At 41.8% G+C, this 11418-nt stretch overlaps 1 protein-coding gene across 1 annotated transcript; it reads right to left on the bottom strand.

Annotated features, from left to right (window-relative positions):
* Positions 1–1897: 1897 nt before the first annotated feature.
* Positions 1898–3268, bottom strand: LOC124018888 (interferon-induced protein 44-like). The gene is made up of 4 exons (XM_046334201.1): positions 3169–3268; positions 2862–3033; positions 2603–2703; positions 1898–2299 (listed from the first exon to the last, which is right to left on the bottom strand). The coding sequence occupies exons 1-4, from the start codon at positions 3250–3252 to the stop codon at positions 2126–2128; spliced, it is 531 nt and encodes a 176-aa protein (XP_046190157.1). The 5' UTR covers positions 3253–3268; the 3' UTR covers positions 1898–2125.
* Positions 3269–11418: the final 8150 nt, after the last annotated feature.

The raw sequence follows: 11418 nt of genomic DNA, 5'->3' as shown, positions 1-11418 counted from the left end.
TGCAAGAGAAAGGCCATCATGTATTATTCCAGCCCAGCTGCAATTTAGATGTTGGCCACTAGATGGCAGCAGTGTATATGAAAAGTTTTAGACGGATCCAATGAACCATTGCATTTATTTTCAAAATCTTGTACCAAGACTGCCCAAATGTGCCTAATTGGTTTATAAATAACTTTTCATGTTTCAAAACTGTGCACTCTCCTCAAACAATAGCATGGTATTCGTTCACTGTACTAGCTACTGTATATTGGACAGTGCAGTTAGATTAACAGTATTTTAAGCTTTCTGCCAATATCAGATATGTCCATGCCCTGGGAAATGTTCTTGTAACTTATAACCTCATTCAAATCGCATTAGCATGCATTAGCTCAACGTCCCGCAGGGGACCCAACGATCTTGAAGAAGTTTTAACTGACTTGCGTAGTTAAATAAAGGTTAAATAAATAACAATGAAATAAAAATTCCATAAAGTTACATTAGAAGTGCCCATCCATGAAGGCTCAAGGTCATTGGCCACAGATAAAATGATGTCAAATCACATTATATCTACCGTACCTTTGATTAGACTGATCATGTTAACATTTTTAATTTTATTTAAACAGGTAAGTCAGTTAAAAACACATTTTTATTTACAATGACAGCCTGTGATGCAGCCTGGATGCAACCAGGTAATGCAGTAACGCCTTTGCACTGAATTTTCAAGCCCACCCTGTGGATTTTGTGGCGACGTAGTGTCCCCATGAGTGACAGAACACTGAGTCAATCACGGCGCAACTAGAGAACATTTACCAACCCCTACACTCCGTATTTTCAGCTAACCACAGAAAGCACTGAGTTAGGCTGAAACACTAGCATTTTGGTGCTGCCATAGTCAAGAAAGCAAAAAAGAGAATGTTTGTATGCGGCTTTATTAACTCAAAATATATATATATATATGTATTTTACATTGTTTGCAAACTGATATGTGACACATTTTAATGCACAAATAGCATGCAAAACAGGCAACAAAAAGAAGGAACCAGTCCTACGGGACTGTTCTCTCTGCTACTGCACGGCAAGCGGTACCGATGCACCAAGTTTGGAACCAACATGACCCTGAACAGCTTCTACCCCCAAGCCATAAGACTGCTTAATAGTTAGTCTGGGTAGTGTTAACTATTTAACTATCTGCATTGACCAGTTTCTCACTAACATGTTTGACTCATCTGCTGTTACTGTTTATTATATATCCTGTTATCCTGTAGTCACTTTATCCCTACTTATATGTACATATCTTCCTCAATTACCTTGTACCCCTGCACATTGACTTGGTACTGGTACCCCGTGTATATAGCCAAGTTGTCGTTGCTCATTGTGTATTTATTTCTTGCGTTATTTTTCTATTATTTCTCTTTTTCTTGTCTCTGCAATGTTGGGAAGCGCCAGTAAGTAAGCATTTCACTGTTAGTCTACATCTGTTGTTTACGAAGCATGTGACAAATACTATATGGTTTGATTCTATCCTATAGGATTTTATCCAATACAAGAATCCAATAGAAAAATCCCATCAGATTTTGGAACCAGTCCTATTGGAATCCTTTAGGATAGGTTCCAAAATCTTCTAGGATTTTCTATTGGATTCTAAATTGAATTTGTAGTGAAATCCTATATTTATTTTTTTTACCAGGGAAAAGCATAAAAAACACAACTATAACATCACATCAAATATTGAAAAGTACAATGATTGATATAAAATCAATGTGAGTTATCTGCATCATGTTTTTGCAATACAGCAAGGATATTAGCTTATCTAATGCAAGTGTACACTGTGGGGTGTTACATGTATAGTTTAAAGTAGTATAATGCATATCCAGTGCATGCACATTCTTTCAAGGTGTTTGTCATGTAGGTGCATATTGTGGCTTTAAACAGTATATTTAGGCTTTTATATTAAGTTAAATGATACAACCACAATATGAAAAAATGTGAAGGACAACTTTCCCTCCAATGTTACTTTATCCTGCCTCGAAAACAAATGTCCTATTTCCTATGGGGGGAAAAGACTACATTAACCTTGAATTAGTCTGAAATCAAATCTAGGCTATGTACTGCATGGCTCTCTAATCTCCTAGCGTGTGACACAATCTCATGCATGTTGTTGGAGGTCCCAGATGTAGTCGTTGGCGAAGTTCATAATCTGAGTCATGGCGTTCAGGATCAGGATGTCCATGTCGTCATCCATCATCCCCTCCTCATGGTAGTTCTTCACAGGCAGGATGCAGTTCATTGGAACGCCCAGCTCATTACTGCAGATCTGCATCTGAGAAACGATGAAGACAAAAAGGGCTGGTTATATTTAGCATGAGGGATGATCTTTGGATCAGGTTAGCACAACCAAGATTTAACGGTCGCTTTCCAGGTTGACTATATTGCAGATGTTGCATTACATCAACCAATTGCGTGCCATGTCATCAACTGTACCTTTGGGCATCAAAGGTACAGCTTTATCATATGATGTGGTCAGCTGATATGTAAAATCTTATCCGGGCATTGTGAGATTTGGCAATGTAGTCAGCCTGGAACGTGGCCATTGTGAAATTTTATCAGCTCTGCGGTGATTTACCTTATCTTTGATTGCCTTGCTGTAGTAGATTCTCTTCACATCCCTATTCACCAGCTCACAAGCCTTGTCTGGCATGGTCATGACAACAACTTGATGGATTTCTGCCGTAGAAATGTAGAATTAATTAATAGAAGGACTAACTTAGGTAATACTGTCATGTAATATTAAAAAGTCAAAAACTACTACAGCTAAATTGAGATAATAATTGAGATTAGATTAGAAACGCTAAAAAACAAAAGGGTTTGATGAGCTTACTTACGCAGTTTACTGGCTTCTGCCCTGATGTGTTTCATCTTGTCTATGACATCCTTATTCATGCGAGAGATTGTGTCTGCTGTCACAATACTGACCAGACAGTGAGTTTTGTCACTTAAACTGGGATTCTGAATGTATTCTTCTTTTTGGTCCGATAGCGGGTGTAAAGGATTGAACTGGCCAAGGAAAGATCAAACTTGTCAGATGATACTACTTTGTTTACATCTAATTCATTTGAATCTTCGGCTAGTGTGTGTGTGCGTGCGTGCGTGCGTGCGTGCGTGCGTGCGTGCTTATGACTTCTGAATTACCTCATAGCCCTCAGGTAGATGGCCCTTCAGAGCATTGATGATGTCATCAGGGTGCAACCCATTTTTCTGTGTCTCCAGACCCATGACATCATTGAATGCAAAGGGCAGACGTTTTTCTCCTTTTCGGCCTTGAAAGTAGTGTGTCTTATACTAAAAAGAAACATTTTATTTAATAACATCACTTAAATGTTTATGTTTGAAGATAATTATAGATATAGAATTATAGAATTATAGATAAAGAATTATCTATAAATGATAGATTATAGAACTCGGAAACATAGTAAAACATCCCGACTGCACAAATATATAATTTATTTGGGACACAATACCCCAAAATGTGCAAAGTGCAAAAAGGTGCACAAAGTAAACGTGCAAGACTAAAATTTCGGTTTACTCAACTGAAAGTACTTAACTTAACAGTAGAATTAAGAAATAAGGCCCGAGGGGGTGTGGTATATGGCCAATATATCATGGTTAAGGGCCGTTCTTTGGCATGACGCAACATGTGGTAGGAACTTCACTGGACATTATGCAAACTGAAACCACATATGCTGAGGCTGAATTTATTGTAGCTGGGGATTTTAACAAAGCAAATTTGAGGAAAACGCTGCCTAAATTCTATCAGCATATTGACTGGACTACACTCGCTGCTAAAACACTAGACCACTTTTACTCTAACTTCTGGGATGCCTACAAGGCCCTCCCCGTCCTCCTTTCGGCAAATCTGACCATGACTCAATTTAGCTTCTCCCTTTAGGCAGAAGCTCAAACATTAAGTACCTGTGCTAAGGACTATTCAACGCTTGTCTGACCAATCGGAATCCACGCTTCAAGATTGTTTTGATCATGCGGACTGTGATATGTTCCCGGGTAGCTTCCGAGAATAATATTGACGAATTCACTGAAATGGTAACTGAGTTTATTAGGAAGTGTATAGGAGAGGTTGTACCCACTGTGACTATTAAAACCTACCCTAGCCAGAAACCGTGGATAGATGGCAGCATTTGCGCAAAACTGAAAGCGTGAACCACCACATTGAAACATGGCAAGGTAACTGGGAATATGGAAGAATAGAAAAAGTCATTCCCTCCAAAAGGCAAAAAGGCAAAACGTCAGTATAGAGACAAAGTGGAGTTGCATTTCAACAGCTCTGTTAGAGACGATTTGGACATATTTGTATAAAAGACTGAACATACAGAGCTCCATGTATATTTGTGTAAATATATTAAATATTAATGTATATGATGAAATATTAGGTACATACCTTTTATGATTTATATTTACCTGATTGAGATATATTCATTTGTTAGTGTAATTCTGTTTTTGCCCCCCCTCTTGCCTATTCATTGTATTGTGGTAAGTGTGTTAGGATAAAGGCAGGAAGTTGGGCCTTCGGGGGAGAGATTACATGCTAGATGCGGAAGTAATCTATGCTTTAAGTTGATTGGAGAATCATTTATTTGTTAGATATAAGAAGAATAAACATTTTTGTTGCACCATATCCCTGGATGTCATTGAATGTTTGGCAGTTTGGAAACCTTGAGTGTGGACTGTATGCGTACCAAACAACCCCGCTTCGGGTTTGGGCAGTGGCTATGGTAAAAGGAAGCCACTACATTCAAGTCAAAAAAACTCCGTGAAGGATTACTATCGGAAGGAAATCTCCGGTTCGGACACACGCTGGATATTGTTCTATTCGTAATTGCATTCGGATAGTAAGGACAGCTTGCTTGGAAGGAAATGAACTCCTAGAATTCGCCAGCCGTGAGTAACCACTGCGAATGAATGAGCTACCCTGTTCAATACGATTGTTTGATCATGCATATTATGGAAGCGCAAATGTGCTTTTAATTGGAATGTTTGATAAACTTGGGAATGGAATTCAAAACACAGCGTTGTGAAAACAATTAAGAAGTTTAAGTTTGGGAAACACTGAGATCATACGCACAATGTAGCCTAATCTTATGTCTAATATTTGGCCTAACCTGGAAATGCAATGCATCAACAATGAATCTAAAGATACTGCTTGTTTGAACTTCATTAAAGGGACAACTTATAATGGGATGAAATGTTTAAAACGCATAAAAAATGCCGAACTTGCACATGTTCAATTCAAAATGGGTCAATATGCTGAATTGGAGGACTGTGTTTTTTAAAGCATTAAAGGTCTAAAGGGGCATTACGTTTAACAATCAAAAACCAAACAACTGTGTCATTGTAAATTGAGTGAACTAAAAGTGAATGATGGAGGATGAAATCCCAAATAAGAATCCACTGGAGAGGAGCATCTAAATTCACTCTATGTAGCCCGGAGAGGCAAACTTGGAGTGTGTACATGCAAAATGAATGAAATAAAAGCCCTTTTTGTTGATGGAGGAAACATTGAAACTGTGGATTCTTATTTGGGATCTTGAAGTATTTCATGCTGTTCTCAATGACTTTAAGAATGCTCATGGTTCTGTGCTAGAGCTGGTCACAGAGGAGGAACACGAACAGGAGAGCATTAACTATTATCAACCAAGAATGAGAACTTATGAACATTTCCTGAAAGAGGTGGAAATATGGAAAAAGCTGAAATCGAGCCCCAAACGCTCATTGGACCACACGACAGCATTTCCAATGTGTCAAAAACATCAAGGAAAACAAAGTATTCTAAGACTGCTTCCTCAGTGTCCTCTGCACGCCTAAAAGCTGAGGCAGGACGAGCAGCTCTACTAGCTCGCCAAGCATCATTACAGGACAAGCATGCATTGGAACTGGAGAAAGCTCAACTGGAACAACAGAAAGCTCAACTGAATGTTAGGATGGAAAAAATGCCACTGGAAACGGACATAGCAGCATATAATGCCAAACTAAAGGTCCTGGAGAGTGTTGAGTCAACTTCTCAATTCCATGCTGTGGCAGCCCATTTTCTAAGCCAAGAAGATGGAATGAACTCTTATTTTGAGAACCAGGAACCCGAGGTCTATAAGGAACCTGAACCATCACCTGTTGCATTTGCTGCATTAGGTGCAGTTCCAAAGACCCCACTACAAAGAGTTTTACAACAACCGACCACAAAGCCATCAAAACCTATTCGGAAAACAGTCATAAACCACACCCTTCAGCAGCCAACATCAAGGTCTAGCAATCAACACAGAATCAACACTGCGGGTATCAGCCATAATACCAGCCATGATAATCTCTCTACTGTCATTCAAAGGCAGATACGAGGGGTGTAGCAGTAAAGCGGGAGGAGACTGCCAGCAGTGCTCTTGTTTCACTGGAAGCTGGTGAAGATACCGGGGCTGGTACCGATTGTGTACTTGCGATTGTGCCAGTTCAAGTAAAGATGGCAAATGGAAGCAAGTCTGCGTTAACCTATGCATTTCTTGATTCTGGTAGCTCAGCATTTTTTTTACGGAGAGACTCATGAGGCAGTTGCAAGCTAAAGGCAGTGAGACTGAAATTCTGCTATGCACAATGGGGCAGGAGAGTCCTACCAAGAGCTTTGAGATATCTGGATTAGAGATTGGCAATGTGGAAGGTGACACATTTCTTGCATTACCAAAGGTCTACACCCAAAATAAGATCCCAGTGACAAGAGAGAATATTCCCACTCAAAGATCTCAAAAGTTGGCCATACCTGAAAGAGATTCAGTTGAAGGAAATTGACGTCGAACTCCTGATTGGCGTAAATACTCCAAAGGCAATGGAACCCTGGCAAATCATAAATAGTCAAGGCAACGGATTGTATGCAGTGAAAACCCTCTTTGGATGGGTGATGAACAGTCCTCTTAACAATTGTACCAATCTGGGCATCCTACGGTGATGGCCAATCGTATCTCAATGGCCGACCTGGGGGTTCTTCTTGTAAATCAGTACAACCATGACTTCCCTGAGAGAGGGTATGAAGAGAAAAGTGAGATGTCAGCTGAGGATCGTAGGTTTATGGAGATCGTTTTAAGCTCCATAACCCTCAAAGACCATCACTACTACTGACCGTTGCCTTTTGGCAAAAAAATATGTAGTCCTGCCAAACAATCGTGACATGGCAAAGCAGCGGGCTCTAAATATTATCAGGAAGTTCAAGAAGGACAAAGGTTACGCTGCAGAGTACAAAGGCTTCATGGAAGAGATGATAACAAAAGGTTACGCCGAGAAGGTACCACAAGAACAGCTCCTCAGAGAAAAAGGCAAGGTATGGTACATACCTCACCATAAGTGCAAAGGAACGATACGAGTGGTGTTTGACTGTTCATCATCCTATAAAGGTACATCTCTTAACAGTGAACTCCTTCAAGGCCTTGACCTGGCAAACACGCTTATAGGAGTCTTGCTATGATTTCGTCAAGAGCACATTGCCATGATGGCAGACATCAAAGGAATGTTCCATCAAGTACGTGTCCATGAAGATTACTTAGACTTCCTGCAATTCCTATGATGTCCGGACAGTGATACTAACAAAAGATTGGAGGAGTACAGAATGACGGTTCATCTTTTCGGTGCTATATCCTCTCCCAGTTGTGCAAACTTTGCACTGCGAAAGACTGCAGAAGACAACTGTGAGGTACAATGAAGAGGTGATTCAAACAGTCAAGTCCAACTTCTATGTTGATGACTGCCTCAAGTCAGTGGCCACAGAAGAACAAGCCATAGCTCTCACAAAAAAACCTCAGGGATGTGTGCTCTCAGGGTGGGTTCAAATTGACCAAGTGGGTCAGCAACAGCCGCACTGTGCTGGTTTCTATCCTGTTCCCAAGAAAGCTAAGGTAACTGAGCTAAACGACTACCGCCCCGTAGCACTCACTTCCGTCATCATGAAGTGCTTTGAGAGACTAGTCAAGGACCATATCACCTCCACCCTACCTGACACCCTAGACTCACTCCAATTTGCTTACCGCCCAAATAGGTCCACAGACGATGCAATCTCAACCACACTGCACACTGCCCTAACCCATCTGGAGAAGAGGAATACCTATGTGAGAATGCTGTTCATCGACTACAGCTCGGCATTCAACACCATAGTATCCTCCAAACTTGTCATCAAGCTCGAGACCCTGGGTCTCGACCCCGCCCTGTGCAACTGGGTACTGGACTTCCTGACGGGCCGCCCCCAGGTGGTGAGGGTAGGTAACATCTCCCCGCTGATCCTCAACACTGGGGCCCCACAAGGGTGCGTTCTGAGCCCTCCCCTGTACTCCCTGTTCACCCACGACTGCGTGGCCACGCACGCCTCCAACTCAATCATCAAGTTTGCGGACAACACAAGTGGTAGGCTTGATTACCAACAACGACGAGACGGCCTACAGGGAGGAGGTGAGGGCCCTCGGAGTGTGGTGTCAGGAAAATAACCTCACACTCAACGTCAACAAAACTAAGGAGATGATTGTGTACTTCAGGAAACAGCAGAGGGAACACCCCCCTATCCACATCGATGGAACAGTAGTGGAGAGTGTAGCAAGTTTTAAGTTCCTCGGCATACACATCGCAGACAAACTGAATTGGTCCACTCACACAGTCCGCATCGTGAAGAAGGCGCAGCAGCGCCTCTTCAACCTCAGGAGGCTGAAGAAATTCGGCTTGTCACCAAAAGCACTCAAACTTCTACAGATGCACAATCGAGAGCATCCTGGCGGGCTGTATCACCGCCTGGTACGGCAACTGCTCCGCCCTCAACCGTAAGACTCTTCAGAGGGTAGTGAGGTCTGCACAACGCATCACCGGGGGCAAACTACCTGCCCTCCAGGACACCTACACCACCCGATGTTGCAGGAAGGCCGTAAAGATCATCAAGGACATCAACCAGCCGAGCCACTGCCTGTTCACCCCGCCGGGGTCACCGTTTTTAAGTCCCGAAAAAAAAAAAATTTTTTGTGAAAATGGTTAAAAAATATTTTCGGGGTCCTTTCAGAATGGCGCAAATTCGGCATGTCCGGGGTCACCGTTTTTAAGTCCCGAAAAAAAAAAAAAAAAAAAAAAAAAAAAAAAATTGTGAAAATGGTTAAAAAATATTTTCGGAGTCCTTTCCAGAATGGCGCAAATTCGGCATGTCCGGGATCACCGTTTTTAAGTACCGAAAAAAAAAAACTTTTTTGTGAAAATGGTTAAAAATTACTTTCGGAGTCCTTTCCAGAATGGCGCAAATTCGGCATGTCCGGGGTCACTTTTTTGTGAAAATGGTTAAAAAATATTTTCGTCCTTTCAGAATGGCGCAAGTCCACGAAAAAAATGCTGAGCATACATGTCACACTCAATCTACTGCTCACTCCAATTTACTAAATTAAAGAGCTCCAGGTACTTTAGGCAGAGATGTATCTTCTTTTCAGCCAAATCATCAGCCAACCTAGGTAGTATCTGTAAAAAGTAGAACTTCTACAGCTGTTGCACATGTGTTGTCTTTATCAAATGAAATGTCCACTTCTATGTGTCATGTTTTGTCTTTGGTTATCATGTCTTGTCTCTGTGCTTCCCTTCTATTCATTTCCCTCTGCTGGTCTTATTAGGTTCTTTCCCTCTTTCTATCCCTCTCTTCCCCTCCCTCTCTCCCTCTCTCGCTCTCTCTCCCTATCGTTCCGTTCCTGCTCCCAGCTGTTCCTCATTTTCCTAACTACCTCATTTACTCTTTTCACACCTGTCCCCTATTTTGCCCTCTGATTAGAGCCACTATTTCTCCCTCTGTTTTCCGCTTCTGTCCTTGTCGGATCCTTGTATGATGTTCGCTGTTCTGTGTCCTTGTCTCGCCCTGTCGTGTTTTGTCTTCTTCAGATGCTGCGGGTGAGCAGGTGTCTTAGTCTGCTACGGTCGGTGCCTTCCCGAAGCAACCTGCAGTCTATGGTCGAGTCTCCAGTCAGTCCTCGTTACTACGAGTGGATTTAAGTTTTTCCTGTTTTTTTTTCTCCTTGATATATCCAGGATTATTACTTTTGTCATATACTGGAATAAAGACTCTGTTTTCGTTAAGTCGCTTTTGGGTCCTCATTCACCAGCATAACACTATGTGCTCGCTTGGTGTCCAGACAACCTGCTTGCAGCTCTGTAGGCCCATGCACATCATGGTCACTTGTGTCTGAAAGAAGGAATAAGAAAGCACAGTGCAACAAAATTCTGATTGTATTGTAAACTGATAGAGGAAATTATGGTTGAAATGACTAATTATGTATACATTCCAAACAGAACTGACTAGTCCAAATGCTATAATGTACTGTACATGTGAATTTTCTCTCTTGCTCCCTTTCCCAATTGTATATAATGTAGTTAGGAGTTAGTAACAATGAAGGTCTGTTCCTTACTTCATTCAGTTGTACAAATCTCCAGGTGGTGGGAACGGGCCATCTCCAGATTGTCGGGAATGTTGATTTATGCTGACTGGCCTTGACTTCGTGCTGATAACGCGAGGGCTCAAGAGCTAGAGGGGCCCTCTGTTTGTGAAATGGAACGTTTGGAAAACGCTGACGTCATTTTCAGTTTATAACCTGTGGAAATGTGTGTAAGCATTTAGTACTCTCTGGAATAAAACGCTCTTACCTGGCTTTTAAGACTGGTCTCGATCTACTTCATGCATAATAATTACACCTCATTAATGAATTAGAAACGAGTGTGAAATTGGTTTTGGCAATAAAACATAAAGGAATTTAGAATTCCTCTATCATAAACTCATTCTAATGTTCAATACTTGTAATAATACAGCTAATAATCTATTTTCTTGAAAACATTTTTACCCAGCTTAAGGTAGTATCCATCTTTTCTATTGGGGTGAATTAGGTACTGACCGACTCAAACATTATTACTTGATCTCAAGGAGCTGTGTTGCATCAAGGATCCCATCTGAGCTGGCTCCCAACCAAGGATGGTCAGGGTGCACCACCAGGCCTCTGTTCTCCACAACATGCCCTCTGCTCTCCAGGAGTGTGATGACATTGACCTCATTTGCTTTGCCATGCTTTGTTGCTGTATTGCCATTGAAGGTTGGGTAAAAACTGGTGCTCTTGTGCTTTGGCAAAGTGGGTGGGGTTATATCCTTCCTGTTTGGCCCTGTCCGGGGGTATCATCGGATGGGGCCACAGTGTCTCCTGACCCCTCCTGTCTCAGCCTCCAGTATTTATGCTGCAGTAGTTTATGTGTCGGGGGGGGCTAGGGTCAGTTTGTTATATCTGGAGTACTTCTCTTGTCTTATCCGGTGTCCTGTGTGAATTTAAGTATGCTCTCTCTAATTCTCTCTTTCTCTCTTTCTTTCTCTCTCTCGGAGGACCTGAGCCCATGCCTCAGGAC

This window comes from Oncorhynchus gorbuscha, linkage group LG03, assembly GCF_021184085.1.
Source record: "Oncorhynchus gorbuscha isolate QuinsamMale2020 ecotype Even-year linkage group LG03, OgorEven_v1.0, whole genome shotgun sequence".
NCBI classification, from domain to species: Eukaryota; Metazoa; Chordata; class Actinopteri; order Salmoniformes; family Salmonidae; genus Oncorhynchus; species Oncorhynchus gorbuscha.
The sequence above is the reverse complement of the archived record's forward strand: the minus strand, read 5'-3'. Positions and strand labels throughout refer to the sequence as shown.

Excerpts from the sequence above, each read along its gene's own strand:
- LOC124018888 (XM_046334201.1), bottom strand. The coding sequence starts at position 3,252 with ATGGGTCTGGAGACACAGAAAAATGGGTTGCACCCTGATGACATCATC. Across the intron at positions 3,034-3,168 it reads ATCTACCTGAGGGCTATGAG|TTCAATCCTTTACACCCGCT; the intron begins GTAATTCAGAAG and ends TTCCTTGGCCAG. Across the intron at positions 2,704-2,861 it reads GGCAGAAGCCAGTAAACTGC|AAATCCATCAAGTTGTTGTC; the intron begins GTAAGTAAGCTC and ends TTTCTACGGCAG.